The sequence below is a fragment of the Mya arenaria genome, chromosome 17, assembly GCF_026914265.1.
Source record: "Mya arenaria isolate MELC-2E11 chromosome 17, ASM2691426v1".
Lineage (NCBI taxonomy): Eukaryota > Metazoa > Mollusca > Bivalvia > Myida > Myidae > Mya > Mya arenaria.
Window position 1 is genome coordinate 52,208,067 of NC_069138.1, and position 20,610 is coordinate 52,228,676.

A 20,610-nucleotide genomic window follows, 5' to 3' on the forward strand; every position below is an offset into this window, starting at 1 on the left:
ACCACCTGTATTTTTTATAGCCAATAAACTTCAAAAAGGTTGTCTAAATCCACAAGTGACAGACGTGAGATATAGGTAGATAAATAGAGGATATTTTCGCCACTCGTGAAAATATGTTTTTCTATGACACTCGTGAAATAAAATACGATCTTACACTGAAATAAACAAATTTTCTGTTTCTTTTATGCTTATTTTCGGAGTTTTATTTGTTTTTTATTTATTTCTGAATTACCCCTTTTTTTTAAAAGGGTGGGCTTTACGCTGCTACCCGTGGGGCGCCCCTCATGCATAATTATAGCTGTCAACTTTTCTACTTTCGGTTTGCTGAGAAATAGTTCTCTGCTATTCATTCTTATAGCTTAATATTCGCTCGTTTTTTATTGCAAAGCTTTATGAACAGTAAAAAATGAAGTATTCTTAGTGCACAAATGTTCCTAAAAAAAATGAAAACACTTTTTATTTTAAGCAAATTACTACGCCGCTATTTATAGAATGAAAATTTGGAAGGTCAAATGTGTTAGCAAAACAAATGTGGATACTCATTGGATTTTAACCATTCTTCTTAGTTTAAGACTGCATATACGCGTGTTTTTATAGTAAGTTAATATTCAGTCATCTTACTGTCAGAGACCAGTCTGTTTCGCTTTAAAATGTTTGTTTTCCAGAAGAGTAAATGCCACGCTCCGTCTCCGTGGCCTAGTGGATAAGCGTCCGCCTACGGAGCGGGAGGTCGTGGGTTCGATCCCTGGCCGCGTCATACCAAAAGACGTTAAAAGTTGGTACAAGTAGCTCCCTTGCCTGGCGCTTGGCATTTAAAGGGTAGTGCTTGGAAAACTGGTGTACTCAGTACTGGTTTAACCCAGGAAAGTTGTACCCCGTGTATCGGTGCTTTACACCGAGCACGTAAAAGAACCAAGGGGTCTCTTCGAAAAAGAGCTAGGGTCTCGAACCCGGACTTCCTTGTATCCCACCACTGTCTCTTCAGCGTGCTGTCCCTTCAGCAAAAACAAAGGACCCCGTTGGAAATAAGTGCTTGCACTTTCACGGGTTATCCTTGATCGCAAGGTCTAAAGAAAATACAATACACGCTAGTTTGTTGACGCATTTTGAGATGTGGGTGGGGTAAAAAATATCGGATCTATCTGTAAATTGTTGTGTGAATTCTCCAGGAAGCTCATTTTACGTACTACAACGGTTAACAGTTCCAAATACATTTGAACGATGCTATAAAATTTTATTTATGTTCGAACAGTTGTTTTTGCCTGTAATTTGTTTGGAATGAAAGCAAATGTTCGAACATTCAGCTTCAAAGATCAGTAAAATGTTTGATAAACGGGATAACCGGTAATAAACGGTAAGTTGTTAATTTCCAATTATATATTTATTTAAATTTATAAAATATTTCTTTCTTTTTTTTAAACATTTTTTGACATAATTTACTGAAGTCCAGTGTTCTGTTTTGACCAAGGCAAGTGCATTAACAACAAAGGATTTTAAAAGTAGTTCTGAAAATTGATATTTTCACTCCTTATTTTGCAGTGAAAATATCAAATTGATATTTTCACTGTTGTTATTTCACTGTTAAACCCCCATATTTCATCGTAAAGCATGAAAGAAACCATTTTATTATATACCCATCATAAATCAACACGCAATACATATACGGCCGTATTCCATCCACTCTTGTGACTTCACATCATAACAAGTATCGTTGAGCGATGTTAAAATGACGTCATAAAACAAAATAGTGCGTCGTTAAAATGACATTTATTATGAAAACATGTGGCTTTTAAGTGATCTAACCAGTAATGTATATAATAAAGGGGTTATTAGTACTGCGTTTTGATCCGGAATGTCGTATTCGACTCTCGTGAAATCCGAATCTGCAAAAATCCACTCGAGTCGAATACAACCTCCCGGATCAAAACGCAGTACTAATAACCCTACTATATTTGCGTCTGGAGGGTTTAACGGTTTCTGTCTCTCTTTTCTCTTGATACTTTTTTGTAAAATTTACAATTCCCCCGCGACTTTAACTCTCATTTATCCGAATTTGTCTTCAATGATTAGACCTACCGGTCTATGTGCATTACTTTCTTTCCGTGTGTGCCCTTCATGGGCATTTAAGTCATCCTAACGCATCCGATGCCCTTGAAGTGTAAAGCACATGCAAATGACTAGTAATTGGATGGGTGATAACGCCGGGAGAACTGGTATACGTAACGGTTCCGAATAGCAAAGAGAAAGAGGGATCAGCCAAGGTTTAAGGACACCTGCCAGACTCAAAATCGCGCTTTTCTGGTTATATGTGTATACCTCTACTATATTATACATGCATGCCTCGTGTATTTATAGTAATCTGCTCAGTTTATACTTGTAGTAAGATGATAGTGGTATTATTCTTTTATCTTTCACAACTTGACCAATTCATCTATTTTTGTATATGTTTTGTTCACTTCGTATCAGATGGAATATGTGTATGCAGAGAGCAATTCAACTCGTTGGATGTATTTGAAAACGTCCTTGACAATGGTGGCTAATTTTCTAAAAAAAAAGTGAAAACTAGTGAAATCACTTTCTCCGGAAGGTGACACACGATAATGATATCTACAAATATATAGAACTTTATGAAACTTTTTTAAATGTGTAAGTCATTATTGAAATAGTTTAAAAACATGTTTACTCTCAGTCATCTTCAACTGACACAAAAATGATGAGACAACACATATACACAATCATTGTAATAAGTTGTTTTTATTATTAAATAGATATACTAGTCTACATTGTAATAACTTAAGGTTTTTACTACATTTCTCGACGATGTCCACGATGTTTTGTACTTGCTTTGTGAAATTGACAGTTATATAATGTTAAATGTAGTATTTTCATAACAGTTTTGATACATCATGTCAGGAATATAAATAATCAGTATTTTAACTCGAAAATCATACCAACAGGTGAAACATATAAATACATGATAAAGTCATTTTTTCGTTACAAAATCAAGATGCGGCTAATGTTAGACTGGTATCCTACGTTACTTTTTCCTTGGAAAAAAAGAGAAAGAGTGTACCAGTCTACATATAAGTTTGGTTCCCTGCATGCTGATATTCCATACAGTAACGATAACGATAGTGTAAGGGGAAGGAACTCCAGACTATCTACATATAAGAGAGATAACTGTGTATGAAATCAAATAGAACGTTTCATATTGAGACGTTTTGGCAGTCGTGCTTTACACGGTTGATTGATTATGTAAACAATTAAGATGGCGTCTCACCAGTGGGTTCCTCCGCTACCGCCGGGTTATGAAGCCCGATGGGACCCGAATCAGAGGGCTTAGTATGTCAACTTGATAGAAATAAACAACATGAATCTTTTACTGGTTTTCCGGCTGAATGTTATTTTATTTAAACTTCACTGATTTAATACTATTGACATTTTTTCACTTGACAGGTCTCAGTTTTGCAACATTTTCGCCTTTTCAGTTTTGTGTATTTTGCAATAATCAGATATTGCAATGCACTTGAGAAAAAAAGTTCCATAAATTTATGAATGCTGTAAATTACAAATAGGTATACCCATCAATTAACACATTATTGTTTTGTTTGAATTCGAAAGCCAATTATGTTCTTGATTGAAAAGATGAAGGTACAATGTAGTTCACACCTAATGCCAATTCATTATGGGAGGAGTAAGAGAGAGCCAGGAACACGATTGGCTGTTGCGTCAAGCAAAGTAGTCCCGAAACGCCTTCTGGCGATCAGCCAATCATTATGATAGAAGATCAGCATGCTATTATACGGCTAGTCTAAAATTATAGACGTGTTATACGGGATTCTTCCAATCCCTAACGTCTAAATGGGTTTGTGCAAAAACCGGGGGTGTTTTGAAAAATATTGAAATTGTATTAAGTTAAGTATTTTATGGTTTAAATTGATCATAAAGGTTTATATTCATATTTTACCATGTAAGTGAAAAGTTCTTTTGCACAAAACAAGAATTTCTTGCATTAAAACACATTATTTACCTTTCCAATAAAACGAAAGTTGAATGACACAGACAACAATTATGCCAAGCGGAACAACTCGACCCAATCGTAATAACTTGGCCACCTCCGACAAGCTTCATGATAGACCTCTTTAATACAATCGTAACAACTCGGCCATAGCCGAAATGTCCCGATTGTTTAAAAATTGTGCCCTGAAGCCTTGTAGGTGCCCTTCATGTATATATCGCTATGTTTTGACAGCAAGAAATGAAAAAAACACGTCAAACTCATAATTATTCGTAGGATACGACATTTTTATGTATGGAACTGATATAAAATAACTTAATATGGTAATATTTCTTGTTTTTATGATATTTTTTAGATGTTAAATGCTTTAACTCGGAATCCCGATCGGAATAACTACCCACTTTTGATACTAAACAATTTGTACGTGAAGGATTTGCCATATCAAAAAACGTAAAAAAATCCGTAAACGTACAATTATTTGGACTATTATACGGCTGACACGGCTTCTTGCTATTGATCAACTATTACGAAAGCATAAGCTGTGTATTGTCAATATTGAATACTGTTTTGATAAGGCTTGTCACTAAAGGGATTAAGGCATGCTGGTGCGATTAATATGTGACGTTAATTAGCCTCGCCGCACAAAGGGACGTTGGCACTGACAAGTCTTAAAGGCCTGGCGGAAACCCTTGGATATGACGTAAATAGGGACATAGACCTTTTATTGTGTAACTGCCAACTGCCCAACTTAAAGGAAAATATTAAAATGTCAATAACAATAAATGAGCATCATAAATGGTATTAAGTTGATGTAATTATATATGGAAAGGAATACTTTTATTATATAAATATATTAGAAATAAAATGAAAGTTTAAAATTTGTTCATTTGTTTTGCCTTTGCAGTTTTTTCATTAACCACACCACGAAGGCAACATCATGGGTAGATCCTCGTTTTCCGCAGCAAGCTCAGCCCCAGAATCAGTCATACCAAACAACTGCACAGGTTTGAATTGACATTATATTTTAGATTGAATACATTTCATGCTTTCCACCTGAATCAGAAATATAAAGGCAAAGCTCAGAAGAAATTTGAATTTTTCCAAAAGTGTTATTTCAGAAAGCTGGATTTGAGCAGGTGAGAACCAGGCCTTATTAAGATCATAATTCAAGATCAATTAAAACTAAAGTATTTCCAGTCATATTTTTAAACATGAGGTATATTGGTCAAGTTCTATATCTGTTTTATTTCTAAAAGCCTTATTTGAAATAAAAGTACACGAAAGGTTTCTACAAAAAAAATGTTGAACTATTGTAAAGTGCTTTTCTTGGGTTATTATATAAATCAGTTTTTGCATAATTTCTACTAAAAGTATAATACGTGATCATTATTTTTTACTTGGCTCTTAGTAATGAATCATAGTTACTGTTGTCCACATCAGCATCAGTATAATACAGTTAATTTTTGAGCAATTTTGCTGATGCAGGGCTTGCAGATTTATGCAAATTGGACCTCTGAAATCAATGAGTTATTCAGATATACCTACATTTATCAGGCTTTCAGTTAAGAAATCAATACTCTTACAATGAATGACTATATATATATATATATATATATATATATATATATATATATATATATATATATATATATATATATATATATATATATATATACGATTAAACACTTTTACAGAGGACCCAAATGCAAGGACAACATAGAATAAATCCAAGTGTTGAGAATAAAGAACCCTTATTGCAATCTCAAAACAACATGCACCAAACGATTAATTATCATAAAACAGAGGGAAAGCAAGGGGGTTTACCAAACATGCATATAGATAACAGGCAAGGGGCAGTAACCAATATACACACAAAACAAGAGACAATACACAAACCAGTCAGCATGCAAGGGGCTTTACCAAATGCTCATACTAGTCAAGGGGCAATACCCTATGGACAAAACCTGCAAGGGACAATACCCAAACCAGACAACAGACATGGGGCAATACCCAATTCACCCAACCTGCAAGGGACAATACCCAAAGCAGACAACAGGCAAGGGGCAATACCCAAACCAGACCACAGGCAAGGGGCAATACCCAATTCACCCAACCTGCAAGGGACAATACCCAAAGCAGACAACAGGCAAGGGGCAATACCCAATGCACACACCAAACAAGGGACAATACCCAATACACACAACATGCAAGTAACAATAACCAAAGCAGACAACAGGCAAGGGACAATACACAATACACATAACAGGCAAGGGACAATACCCAATGCACACACTAAACAAGAGACAATATCCAAAGCAGACAACAGGCAAGGGGCATTACCTAATGCTCACACTAGTCAAGGGGCAATACCCTATGGACAAAACCTGCAAGGTACAATACCCAAAGCACACGGTAGGCAAGGGGCAATACCCAATACACACAACCTGCAAGGGACAATATCCAATACACACACCAAACAAGGGACCATGCCCAAAGCAGACACTAGGCAAGGAGCATTACCCAATGTGCACACCATTCAAGGGACAATACCCTATGGACACAACCTGCAAGGGACAATACCAAAAGCAGACAATAGGGTAATACTCAATGTTGGTAATGCACATTCACAAAGAGTTATGGCCAATCCAGGTGAAAGCCAAGGAGCAATTCCCAGTGAACAAGTAGGAAACATGCAAAGAGGAAATGTTATGCCTAGTTCAGGCAAAATAAAAGGGGATGTTAATGTTTCAATGCCTAATCTAGACAATAAGCATAGGGTGGTGGTAGGGATAATGCCCAGTTCAGCTGAAGGTCAAGGGGCAATACTCAAAGGAGAAATGAGGAAAGGCGTAATGCCTAGTTCAGACAAAACACTAGGAGCAATACCTAGTACAGGAAACAGGCAAATCTTGCATGTTATGCCTAGTTCAAACCAAAGGCAAGGGTCAAAACAAAATGTTCAGGACACTAGGCATAGGGTAAATGAAATGCCTAGTTCAAACAAAATGCATGAAGCCAAACCTAGTTCAAATAAGTCACATGCAATTGTGGTTATTCCCAGTGCTGAGAAAAAGCATGGGGCACAAGGTATAGACATAATACATGGAGCTCTACATTTGATGCCTGCTGCAGACAAAAGTCAAAGGGTAACACTGAAATGCCCTGTTACTGTTCTGTTTAAATTTCTGTTACTCTGTTCTTCAATGTTATGCAGGTTGGTTTCATTAATGTGTTGTTTTTGTTTGCATCAATTCATTCCTATGAAGTAGACACAGTACTTAACAGAATGTAAACAAATAGCCTGATATAAGTCCATGACCTTAATCATTCTTGTAGGGTGAAACTTAATTTAAGTGTCTTATAGTTATATACGTATACTATTGTCTATACATCTATACACCACTGTTGTGTTTATTCAATTTTTTTATGAAATTATGTCTCCGGATTGAAGGGAAACTTATTGCTTTTGGCCCGGTTGTTTGTCTGTCCCCAACCTTGTTTGCACGTACATGTATATCCAAAAGTATTATCCACAGGATGAATGTTATGCAGCATGTGAAGTGGGACACTTGGGGTTATGGCCCTTGTTTTAGTTAAAAGTAGCTTATAGAGCATTCAATATCTTGTTACACTTGCTTCCAAAATTGTATTAGCCAGAGTGATGATACTTTACAGGGAATTTACTTAGCACAAGAAAATGTGCACCCAGGTCTTTTATTGCATGGCTGCATCTTTTAAGTGCAGAGTTATGAACCTTGAGTTAAAAAAAGCCTATAAAGCATGAATGATTGTGTCCTGTGTATCTCCAAAAGGATATTAACCATAGTAATGAAACTTAACAGGTATGTTAACCAGCATGTGAAGTATTGTACTTTGGTTATAACATGTGGCTGCCTCTTGATATAGTTACAAATTTCATTAAAAGCCTTGAGTTTTGTTTCACCCCTATGAACCAGAGTCATAAAGCTTGCAAGAAATGTTACCCACTAGAGCATGCAATTTTGTGAGTAACTCCAAAAGTATGTTCAATAGCTAGCTTGATAAAACTTAACAGGTATGTTAACAAGCAGGATGTAGTGCAACAAGGACTTTGTGTGGATCTGCTCCCAGTATTTCCAGAGTCATAGCTCTTGACATAGTTACAAAATTAATTTGTATATAAAGCATGGAATTATACAACTTGAGAGGAATGCTATATCCACCATCTCAACTAGCTGCAAATCTAGGGTTATGTTTGTTGCACAGAACATTTATTCAAACATGCTGACATTAAAAAAGGCATCAGTTCTCGAATGAAAATAATTATACCGAGTAGTTAAAAACAAAATTCAGAATTGGCTTGTTTTGATGTTAAAGCTGCACTCTCAGAGATATATCATTTTTACAACTTTTTTTATTTTTTTGTCTTGGAAAGAGCCAATTTTTGTGTAAATAACTGCAAACCAATGATATAAGATTGCTCACAAAAATTCAGATCGTAGATTTTCATATATTTCGTTCGAAAATTAATGTTTTATGGCTTAAACCATTACTAACGGTTAAGAAAAATGCATAAAACATCAATTTTTGAACTTAAATATAAAAATCTGCGATCTAATTTTTTGTTAGCAGTCTTATATCACTGGTTTCCATGGATTTCCACAAAAATTGGCTCGTTTCAAGACAAAAAATAAAAAAAAAATGTCAAAATGTTCAATCTGTGAGAGTGCAGCTTTAAATTCACTACAGAGTTACATGTTTGTATGTTTCTTTCACATGTTGCAATTGAAAACAACACCTGATTAACATGATGAACATAAACCTTGCAAATAGTAATAAGTTTTACTTTGTCTCAAATCTGCTAATGTAAATAGGACAACATCTGACCCTACCTTCCAACTGGTGCCTTATGACTATGAGAGAGCATCATGTGGGGGGTATGAGTCAGTTTCACTGATAGCTCTAGTTATATGTATTCGTGTCATGCTATCTAAGTATTGCATTATCACATGGTAATCATGATCAGATATCCCAAATTAGGAAGTGAAATCATGTTCATATTACTATAAACCCCAGTATTGATATAATAATAATATATGTTTGAATTGAAGTCAAATTGATAAAGAAGAGTTTTTGTACATCAAAACTTAAATTTATGAGTGATTTATTCAGTTTTTGTACATCAAAACTTAAATTTATGAGTGATTTATTCATCATGTTCAGGTTAGTGCCATTCATTTAATAATTGTACCAGTAAGTTTATTTAATGTGCAAATCGTGTGGAGAATTACCTGTACATTCTCATAAGTGAATTCAATAAATGTGTTAAAACCTTTGGAATAATTTTGTATTTCACTGTTAAAACATGTTCATTACCGGTACTCATTGCATGTCTTTGAATTTTCTTGTTTGAATGTTTTTTAGTAACTTCAGCCATAAATGAATAAGCCTTCCTTGGGTAGGAATGAAAATCTACAGTTAGTAAATGCCTATTATGTACTTTGTGATCAAAATTAGGATTTTGAAAAGGAGCATTTTGGGCTTGTAATCTTGAAATTTAAAGAAGCCCGAACAGAAATGAACAAACAAAACATTAAAAACCTTGAGTAGCCAAAAAACTATAAGCTTTATCAAGAAATAAAACAACAGAGATTTTGGGAAAAGGATATTACCGGTACTCAAAATTTGGGGAAATTAAGGCATTTTACAATTGCAATTTTATTCACAGCCTAGTCCACCAGCCCATTGGGCTTGCTTAATTGAACAAGCCTGACAGTCATTGTACAAGTGATCTTGGGCTTGATGGCTTGTGTTAATTTCGACCACTGGTACTTTATTTCAGCAAGCATGCCTTTAATAAGCTGTAACTCTATTGTGCTTACATGACTTTTTCCTCAGGCCTTGAACCAAAGCGGACAATTTGGCAGGAGTTATGGGCAAGAAACAAAAATGAACACAATGTTCAAACAGTATGGAGGCACCACAACTATACAAAGTTCAGGCACAGAATCTGACAGCGATGACGATACCAACTTTGACCGTCTTTTCGGCAGTACTGCTGTATGTTGTTTTTCTTATCTTGTGGTTTGTGTTTGCATCTGATGATACTATTTCCATTTTTCTAGTGTCTGTAAACTGCCTGGTATATGTTAACGGTTTAAAATATATGTGCATGTGCTTTTATGCTTCTTTGAGCTTGTTAATATTATATATGTTATAAAATCTTTGATATATCAGGATTGTTTCAGAGCATTATGTTTCTTTTATCTCCTAAGCCTTTGAGTGCAATTCAGGTCATCCTCAAATTTTCTTAATCTGCAATGGCTCAGCCCTCTCACCCAAATAATGTGGCCATTTTTTAGCTCCTCTTTTTTTTGAAGAAAAAAGCTGTGGTATTGTGATAGTTTTTATGTTGTCAGCCGCAGAATTGTTGTGCTAAATATTTTACCTTGGCCAAAACTTATCAAACATTATCAAGTTTATACCCTCTTTCTACTAAATAAAACCCAGACCAAAATTCCCTCCGCTGCTCTCTTGTGTTTTATGTCTGCAGTAAGGCCTAAAGAAAATAAACATTTGGTTCGGGTTGCCCGACCCTACCTACAGAATAGGCGCCGACCCTAACATTTTTATAGTCAGTTTGGAAAAAAATGAAAAACTAATTTTGCTTTTCAATATGTAGTTTAAAACCTTGAATGCTTTAAACAGAAGATTACTTTAACACCATTCTCCAATGATGAAAATGGCATTTTTATATAAAGCCCAATAAAAAAAAAAAAACGCCTACCAACCCTACCTATTTTTAAAAAGGATGTAACCCTAACCAAACCTTTTATATTCTTAGGCCTAAGCAAAGAAATTGTTTGAAGTTTAATCATTGTCACCTGTTGTTCTCTGTGATACATTCAGTGATAATAAAATCATTTTCTTCCTACAGAATCTCTGACAAAGGTTGCAGACTTCACTACAAAACAATTTTTCATAAATTGCCTAATAAGTGTGATACATTTCAAACCTTATTTTGCCTTTATTTCTCTTCAGGAGGAAGGGAAAGTTGACCTTCTGAAGGTACAGGAGTTGCGCCAGTCGTTTCCTGATGCCCCGGAGGATGTAATCTCACAGCTTCTTAAAACGTATGTGTACACTATATCAGTCAGTTTTGTGAGAAGGCTGTAAAAGGCTCTGCAAAAAGTGATCGTTTTATAAGTATTTAAATGTTGGATGTGCATACAGATTTAAGATTTTAAATGGTGTCATAGAAATTTTAATATAATTTTATATGATCATCAATGTGCTTTGAAGCCAAGATATCTACCAGAATTGCAAATGAAAAGTGAATAAAGACCACTTTTTTTAAATAAAAGTAATATTTAAAATTCTAGTCCATCAGTTTTATTTACTGCTGCATTTATATGTCTATAAAACCAAAACATTTATCTCTCAGGAAAAAAGCCATAAGGAGGTCATCAGAATTCTCATGTTTAAAAAAATCAAAAAATCACTTCTTCCTAGAACAGTACCCTTAATATGTAAATTATACTATATTATACAAATATGATTTCTTTATAGAAACAACAATGTTGTTGTGAAGGTTGGCAACAAGCTATTTGAGATGGGGTATAAACGTGCAGCCGGGGTGCACCATCCCCCACCCAGGGGTAATGACATTCAAGAGAGGCTTGCCGCCATGTTCCCTGACGCAGACCATGAACTTATGACTGAGCTGCTTGAGGCGTGAGTATTTTTGCTGTGATGTGTTTTATTTTAAACAAATCCATTTTAAAGATGGATTCACATTCAAGTTCGTTTTTTACTAGACAAAGTGTATAGTTGTAATATATGAAGTATACATAGGTAAATAATGGTGTACACAGTAAACTTTTATAAACAACCTGAAATTGACAAATATGTTGACTTATATAAATAAATATATTATAAATATAATTGTACCGTAAAAAAACGATAATAAGTTTTTGTAGTTTTTGTAACAATATTCACAATCACATGGATCAAATTGAGCCCACATCATCTTCAATGTGTTAAAAAGTCTTCAAAATGGCTAAAATAGTTCTTACTTGATTTCATTTAAACTAATGAATAAAATCCAAAGCAAACTTTTTTTAAAAACTTTGACTTTCAGTTGTGGAGGAGACGAAAAAGAAGCCAGAGAGACACTAGAGCGTGTGGGGTACAAGCCTGTGTTTCCCGCCACCCATCGAAACCCCTCTGCACAGGGGGCAAGGGCCAGGAGTCCCGCAAAATCACCCACACCGAGGCAGACAACAACTCCTACTAAGAAAACCTCACCTTCGAAGACTCATCAGCAAAGCCAGCAAAGGGCAAGAACTCCGGATAAGCCCAAGCTGACAGAAGGACAGAAGACACAGTGTAAGATTTTAGATATTCATGAATTTTATTTTTTTCTCAAAAGAAATTGTATTCTTATTAGCTGTTCTATTTTTCAAAGAAAAAGCTGAAGTACTGTTAATTTGACAGATTTTTGTGTCATAAGCATCATGCATAAACTTTAATGTTGGCCAAAATTAAGAAACTTAATAATATATTGATTTGGAACTTTTTAAACAATTTCACAAAGGCATTTAATGTAAATAGAATATGTGTAGGAAGGCCAGTAATTAATGGTCAAGTAAAGCTCCTATATCAGGGCTGAAAAACTGACAGATGTTCACACAGGTCTGCTTTCTTTGCACTCATTATTCTTATAATAGTTTGCATTTCACCCATTAATATACAATTTTCTACCACTTCCAAGTAAAGAGGATATGATCGTATCAATTACGAAAACAATAAATTTAACCTTTTTACTGTCGTTTTGTTCATGAAATGGCTTTCACTATGAAAGGGAAAGTTTCACCCATTTTGGGAAATTGTAGGCCATTTTTAGCTCGACTATTCAAAGAATATGGAGAGCAATACTACTCACCCAACCGTCGGCGTTGAGTCACACCTTGGTTAAGGTTTTGCGTGCAAGCACACATAGGTTAATATCTCAGCAAGTTCTTGAGGTATTGCATTGAGACTTGATACAATGGTACTCAACCATCCAACCTACTTAATTAACCAAGTTAGATAACTCTAGTTATACCCCCGACAAACCAAGTTTGAAGGGGCTATATTGGAGTCACCCTGTGGTCGGTCGGTCAGTTTGTCGGTCGGTCCCTTGCAATTTACCTTGTCCGGAGCATAACTTAAAAACTACTGGATGGAATTGGATTAAACTTCATACAATGGTAGAGCATAATGAGAGGAAGTACAGTGTACAATAACCATAACTCTATTCTTGCTTATTATTGAGTTATTGCCCTTTGTTACTTTTTTTGTCCGGAGTATAACTTGAAAAGTACTGGATGGAATCCATTGGAACTTCATACAATGGTAAAGCATAATGAAGAAGTGCAGTGTTCAAGAACCATAACTCTACTTTAGCTAATTACTGAGTTATTGCCCTTTATCTGTGTTTTTTGCTGTCAATTTTTTTTCCAGACATTAACTTGCAAACTACTAGATGGAATTTATTGAAACTTCATACAATGGTAAAGCACAATGAGAGGAAGTGCAGTGCACAAGAACCATAACTCTATTTTGGCTAATTACAGAGTTATGGCCTTAAATACTTTTTTGAGCATAACTTGAAAACTATTGGATGGAATTTGATAAAACTTCATACAGTGATAGATCATAATGAGAGGAAGTGCAGTGTACAGGAACCGCAATTCTATTTCAGCTCATTACAGAGTTACTGCCCTTTGTTACTTTTTCTTGTCCGGAGCATAACTTGAAAACTATTGGATGGAATTTAATAAAACTTTGAACAGTGATAGATCATAATGAGAGGAAGTGCATTGTACAGGAATCGCAATTCTATTTTAGCCAATTACAGAGTAATTGCCCTTTGTTACTTTCTTCTTGTCCGGAGCATAACTTGTAAAAAGTAACTTAACTCATTTATAGATGGTCATAGGCAATTGTATAGTCTGTGCTTTAGAACATCAACTATATCAGTATTAACATCTCAGTATTAGCATCACTGATATTGTTTAAAGCCTTTTTTCTACCTTTTAGAAACATAATCAAAAAATGAATAACTGACGATAGTCCATAAAATAAAGTTGTCATTTATAGGTTGGCTTTCCAAATAGTTGACTGCAATTTCATATCAGGGCGGCATTCGGGGGTATTAATCACCTTCAGTGATAGCTCTAGTTTGCATTTAATTCAATTATAGGCCTTTATTATTCGACTTAGAAATTCTGGTTAAGGTTTTGCGTGCAAGCACACATAGGTTAATATCTCAGCAACTACTTAAGGTATTGCATTGAGACTTTATACAATGGTACTCAACCATCCAAGCTACTTAATTAACCAAGTTAGATAACTCTAGTTTCATTTAATGCAAATAATTGCCCTTTATTATTCGACCTAGATATTCGGGTTAAGGTTTTGCATGAAAGCACACATAGGTTAATTTCTCAGCAACTACTTGATGTATTGCATTGAGACCTTATAGAATTGTAATCAACCACTCAACGTAATTGAATAACCAAATAGATAACTGTATTTTGCAAATAATTGCCCTTTATTATTAGACTTAAAAATTCTGGTTGAAATTTGCCATGTAACCACATTTATGTTAATATCTCAGCACATCATGAATTGCATTGAAATCTAATCTAACAGTGATCCATGCATGTTTCGCCAAAACTTTTCAATCCTTACACTGAAAAGCGGCGGAATAGTCGAGCGCGCTGTCTCTGTGACAGCTCTTGTTCTACATGATATACGCTGTAAATGGCTGTAAGTTCAATGGGAAAAAAATCGCAGAATGGATGGTAAGTTTTGATTTTTATTCCAGTGATGTCAAAGTTGCAGAGGGAGTTCACATCAACCGACAAGACGGTCATTGAGATGGCTTTTCAGGTGACTGATTGGGATGAAACCAAGGCCCGAAGTGTCCTTAAAGACATGGCTAATACCAACACGTAAGTCATTTAGTTTATAAAAACTAATTTCTTTTGTCTTGATTGTAGCAAAAGATGGAACTTTTATAGAACCATGCTAAAGTCTGCTTGTTGTGTTGGAACCAGTTTAGGGGCCGTATTCAACAAACATCTTAGCATGATGGTAATCTTAGTAATAAAATCTTAGTGTTGACATTGGACTATACAATCAAATGACCATTGGAATCACTGAGGCCTATCCAGGAATAGAATGCATTTTGGTTGTACCTGGTGGGTTGACGTCCACAATCTTTTTGGGAAGAGTCATACCTTCTATGACAGACTTTGGTTAACATAGGTAACTTCGCATAAAAAGAGGACATACTAGGTAAAAGTTTAAGCATCCTCTAACATGACAAGTACATACATGTAGTAACACCTTACATACAAGTAAAATTAAAAGAGTGTTAAATTTATAAGACTTATTATCCATACAATTTTCTTAATTCAATAATTTGACAATAATCTCCTATTTTCACAGGACCAGCAGGCCAAGTACCTCCCAAAGTCGCCCGAGCACCTCCAACTCCAGGACTAGATCACCCTCCCCCACCCCTGCCGTCAGTCCAGCCTCCCTGGAGCCTGTGGCAATGTTTGATGATGAACCATCTAGGCCAAGGTAAGTTCACAGATTGAAGATACATGTAGAGGTTAATCTCATCTGTTTTATCAGAAAAAGGTCAAGGTAAAGTCAGTTTATTATTATTCATAGCATTGAATATCGTAACCATGAAACTTGATACAGATGTTAACATTGACTTAGACATATGAGGAGCTAACTCAGCTAGTTAATAAGACTAGTTTATTCAATAATATTTGATTATCTTAACATCATAACATGTTATAATGATAGTATACATGTCTAAGCATTAACTCAGCAGAATATGAGTCAATTTTCAAAATTAGCAGGTTTTTAGCACCAATAAAACTTAATCTAGCTTTATTGATTTCGGAGTTCCTATCTTATTGTCTCATACTTGTATGCAATTTTCAAGACATATATGTGACATCGTCAGCGAATGTTAGTCCTGTTGAGGCAATCACATCATCAACAAAAGCTGAGAAAGTGATCAAATTAAATAGACAACTGATAAGAATGTGTGGAATTGATTAAGAGATAGTTTTTAAGTGGTTTTTGAAGAAGGAACAGTTGACTGCTTATGAACCTCCACAGGAATCATCATAAATTATATTATACATGTCTACTTTTAGCACCAGTACATCAAGCCACAGGCCAGGCAGTACACCGGCATACAAGAAATCCTCTGAATACTATTCACGCCCATCCACTGGAGCATCCTCATACAGCAAGATTGGCTCGAATGTTTCGTCGTATACAAGTCAAGTGAAATCTTCAAAGACTGGGTCAAGTTCTTCAGGTGGTTCTTCATCAAAGAGCAGGACAAAGCCTGCACCTTTGTCCACACAGCAGACGAAAAATGTTACTGAGTATGTATCTCAATATAATTAATTCTTCTACTTACATTTCATAAGACCATACATACTGTAATTGTTCTAGTTAATCGTGAAGTTCATATCTTAACTCCTACCTTCCCGGTAAAAATAATGCCCAAAGGGAAAAAATACAAATCTTTTTCTCTTAGCGACAAATGTATAATATGAAATTAATGATTTTTTTCCATAAAACTAAAAAAGAAAACCATATAGGTTTTAAAGATCCATACAACAAGAAATAGTTTTTTGCATTTATATGTTTTTCTCTTTCTCTGTATTATTAAGTTATTTAAGTATAGAAAATCATTTTCTATGCTTAATTTGGATTTTGGCAGATGTTTTTGTCTTACGTTGAAGTCTGAAAACTATCCCACCTTGGACCCTTATTATGAGCTATAAAATGTTTGTCTGAGTCTTGACTTGGACTGTTTGTAATTATGGCCCCAGATGTCCCTAAATCTAGAATCAATTTGGCATGGCTTAACTAAAAAGTATGTTATCAATTTGCACTTAATAACACAAACACAACATTTTTACATTAAAATAAAAACAAATACCATTGAGAATTTTTGTGTGTCCATTGTAACAAAGTGAAACAAAACTCAGTCTTAATATGATAGATATTAAATAAAGTATGATAAATAACAGCATACAATAGATAACAGAGTAAAAACTATATATAATATATATAATAGAGGAGTATGTGTTTTTTGCTTGCATTTCCTGCATTTAATCATACTATGTATTTTAGTAATCAATGTATCAGTAGATTTGTAATAAGTGAATTTGATATTTTAGATAAGAATCGGAGATCGTAACTTCCATTTAATACAAATTTCTCACACACAGTTTATTTCTTCTTTTCAAAGGTTAAGTAAATCAGTCCTGAAATCTACAATAGAAACTCTGAACACTATTACAAATAACGTAAACTGCTGTAAGCGACCAGTTTTGGAGACTGATATTGATGCTGAGGACCATGACCAATCAGTGACAGGGGATGAGTCACATGATCAGCAATCAGCAAATGACAACAGGTTCAGTGCATGGCTGAATCAATGTTGTGTTTTGGTGGAAATATTATATTCTAGTGTCTTACTTTAGTTTTTAAGATAGCTGTTGTCATTTCAACTTACCGGTAGTTTGGCCTTAGTGTGTGCTTTAATAGTGTTTAAATTAGATTGGTATTGAATCTATTGAATGGCTTCAATTTTGAGTTGCAGTGTTTCATGAATTTATAACATTAAAGTAGTTTTGTGCTTTGCAGTATAGAGTTATAGTGTTGTGACAATCAAGATCATATTATTGATAGTTTCACCATCAGTGCACTGTTATATAAATGATATTATAAAGATATATACTCATTTGTACTAGTGCAGCCATTAAGTTTAAAGATTTGAAACATAACTGGCATGCTAATAGCATAGGTGTATTTATTTATCAAGAATATGTAAGTCTATATATTATAAATATGTTAATTGTACGATATGAATTCCCTAGAAATATTCTATAGTTAACACTAAAAGACTTATTATGTAAATATTTATGTTTACAACTTCTATGCTAAATTATACTGTACTCTTAAGCTAAGTTATCCTGTTTTCTATCTCAGTTGGAGACTGAAAACTGCCTTTGTTCTGTTTATTGTATTTTTTTTTATCAGAAGATCATTAGTTGTATAACAGTTGTATAACAGGTCATATATCTTAAAGTAACCAAGCAACACTAAAATATAAAGGGGTTTGGAACCTTCCTTGCATTTTGTTGCAAATAATAATAGTTTAAAGAGATTTATCTGTGAATACAATTATATTTCTCTTTTTCAAACAGTTAAAATATCATTTTGATATTGTTCACTAGTTCCTATATCTCTTCTGCAGTCACCGCAGTAAGCGTCCTGTGACTGGGCAGCCTACTAGAAGACCTGAGCAGTATGTTTCCCAGTACAGGACAGAGGCCAGAGGACCAGACCCCAGTTACCATGTGGGACCCAACAAAGCCCTTCTGCTGTATGTATATAGACAGAAATCTGTTAATTCTTATGTAACATAATTGAAATTATACATTCTGAATGAGGTTGAAATATATATTAAAGGTTGACCAGTTGATTTTACATGTATCTGATATGCCATAAATGCTTGGTATGGATTTTATAGATTGGCCTTGATTGGAAATCATTGTGATCAATGATTATTTTGTTATTTTAGTTTTTACCCATCTTCCATGAGTGACAGAGTCACACAATTGTATGACCATGTTGATACAAATTTAAAAGGATGTTTAAGATGTCGATTAAGCATCCACAGTCTTTGCTAATTGTCAAAACCCATTGGCTCGAACTCACAGGGACCAGCGAAAATACCTCGAGCATCGGAATTTCGAACCAAGCGGGATTGCTTATATTCAGTATAAAGATATCGGTCTTTTAGATCCACTTCGAGCCAACGAGAAATTAAAGCCAAGCGAGTTTGAGCCATATTATTCAAAAGACCATTGTTTTTCAAAATTGCCATTGGTGAAACTGGATACTAGTAACTAGCATCAATAACCAATAAATCTTTTCAGGACTGAGTACACAAGAGCCAGTGGCCCAAACATGGCTCTGAGAGAAGGGCCTGACCCAAGTAGAGTTCAAGGGTCACAAGGGGCCATGGGCCCAGACCGGGCTCTATGTTGTGGTCCTCAACACCAACTAGCTATGGGCCCTAACAGAAATGCAAGGCAGCCGGCATATGTGTAAGAAAGTGGGGATGCCGGAATGATGAATTGGTGGAGAAGTGAAATGGGTTTCATAAACAATGGACTGAAATAAAAATATATATTGAAACAACAATTGAATGGAATGAAATTTGTCATGGCCAAGAGAGATTTGCAAAGCATTTATTATTTTTTGAATTCTTGTTCTACATACATGATTAAATACAAACTTAAGTAGTTTTAGGTGTTTAGTATGTGCTGTTGAAAAATGGTGTTTTAAAAATCTATGAATATTGTAATATACAAAATCCAAAAGTTAAATTTAGACATTTGGATGAACAAGCCTTGTGATAAGATCCAGCATTTGAGGAAAGCCCTGAAAACATCTTACCAGTGCAAGTTTTGCGGGCTTGTGCTAATTTTGACCAATAAAAGTTTTTACCTTATATCAAATGAGTATCCTGCAAACATGAAGCGCAATTACTTTAAAAAAGTGCAAATCTGCGCTATTGAAATATTTATATCAAGCATTCTGTTCAAATATTAATTTTCTAATAAAAAAAAGCTAGATACATGTATGTTAAAGCATGCATGTTTAGTTGTTTGTTTTATAATATCGCAGTGTGAACAGGTTATGAAACTCCACTCTTTTGTAAAAAATACATTGTTTGTTTATAGTGTTTTTTACCTATAGTAAGATATTTTATCCAGTCTAATGTATATGTACGGTGTCCTTTTTTATCCTGTCAGTTAACATATATAATTTATGTGCATATATTTGTATTGATCATTATCAATTACTGTGGCATATTGTACCAACTTTCAAGCAAACTTGTTTTATTAGTTGCTGCTTTTAGCCTTTGGAATTAATTCCTTTTTATTCACATTCTGAAATTTTAAAACCAACTCAATAAACCCAGCTCCTTCATTTCAATGGCTATGTTTATCTGGTACTTAATAACATTGTAATTGTACATGACTATAAATGTTGAATAATTTTATAATTATATATGACAACATACCCAAAACAGTATCATATTTTTCAAGAACTTTTTAAAGTTAAATCATCAACAAAATTTAGTTACATTATTTGACACACAGATTTATTTTACAATGGTTTTTCGACATTTCTAAATAATTCATTCAATGTCACAACTACGGTATTCGTTGATAAAGCTCTGAACAATTATGAAATTATCTTCTAGACCATGAAAATTATGGTAAACTGCCTTACTTTTTTCACTACTGTGCACATGTATTATTTAAACTTGTAACTGTTATATTCCTTGATGTTTTTATTTTAATTGCAATACAATATTTCTTATCATTACAAGTGTTTTTAGCATTATTGTATTTTCTTTTCGATAAATGGAAATGTTCCATACTGTTGTATTGGTTATTAATGTCCATCTCCAATGGTCTTCTTTTAAGTTGTCTTTTAAT

General features: G+C 34.5%; 1 protein-coding gene across 3 annotated transcripts; it reads left to right on the plus strand.

Moving 5' to 3' along the window:
• The first annotated feature begins 3,215 nt into the window (after positions 1 to 3,215).
• LOC128224531 (mucin-5AC-like) lies at positions 3,216 to 20,551 on the plus strand. 3 transcript variants are annotated; one of them, XM_052934408.1, is made up of 12 exons: positions 3,216 to 3,342; positions 4,923 to 5,022; positions 9,896 to 10,057; positions 11,039 to 11,130; positions 11,567 to 11,731; positions 12,138 to 12,385; positions 14,871 to 14,997; positions 15,497 to 15,634; positions 16,228 to 16,464; positions 17,340 to 17,507; positions 18,351 to 18,479; positions 19,036 to 20,551. In XM_052934408.1, exons 1-12 carry the CDS (start codon positions 3,269 to 3,271, stop codon positions 19,208 to 19,210), a joined length of 1,815 nt encoding a protein of 604 aa, XP_052790368.1. In that variant the 5' UTR covers positions 3,216 to 3,268; the 3' UTR covers positions 19,211 to 20,551. The 3 variants fall into 3 exon arrangements, with proteins under 3 accessions (XP_052790368.1, XP_052790370.1, XP_052790369.1); XM_052934410.1 differs by lacking the exon at positions 17,340 to 17,507 and having other exon boundaries at positions 3,269 to 3,342; XM_052934409.1 differs by lacking the exon at positions 9,896 to 10,057 and having other exon boundaries at positions 3,269 to 3,342.
• Positions 20,552 to 20,610: the final 59 nt, after the last annotated feature.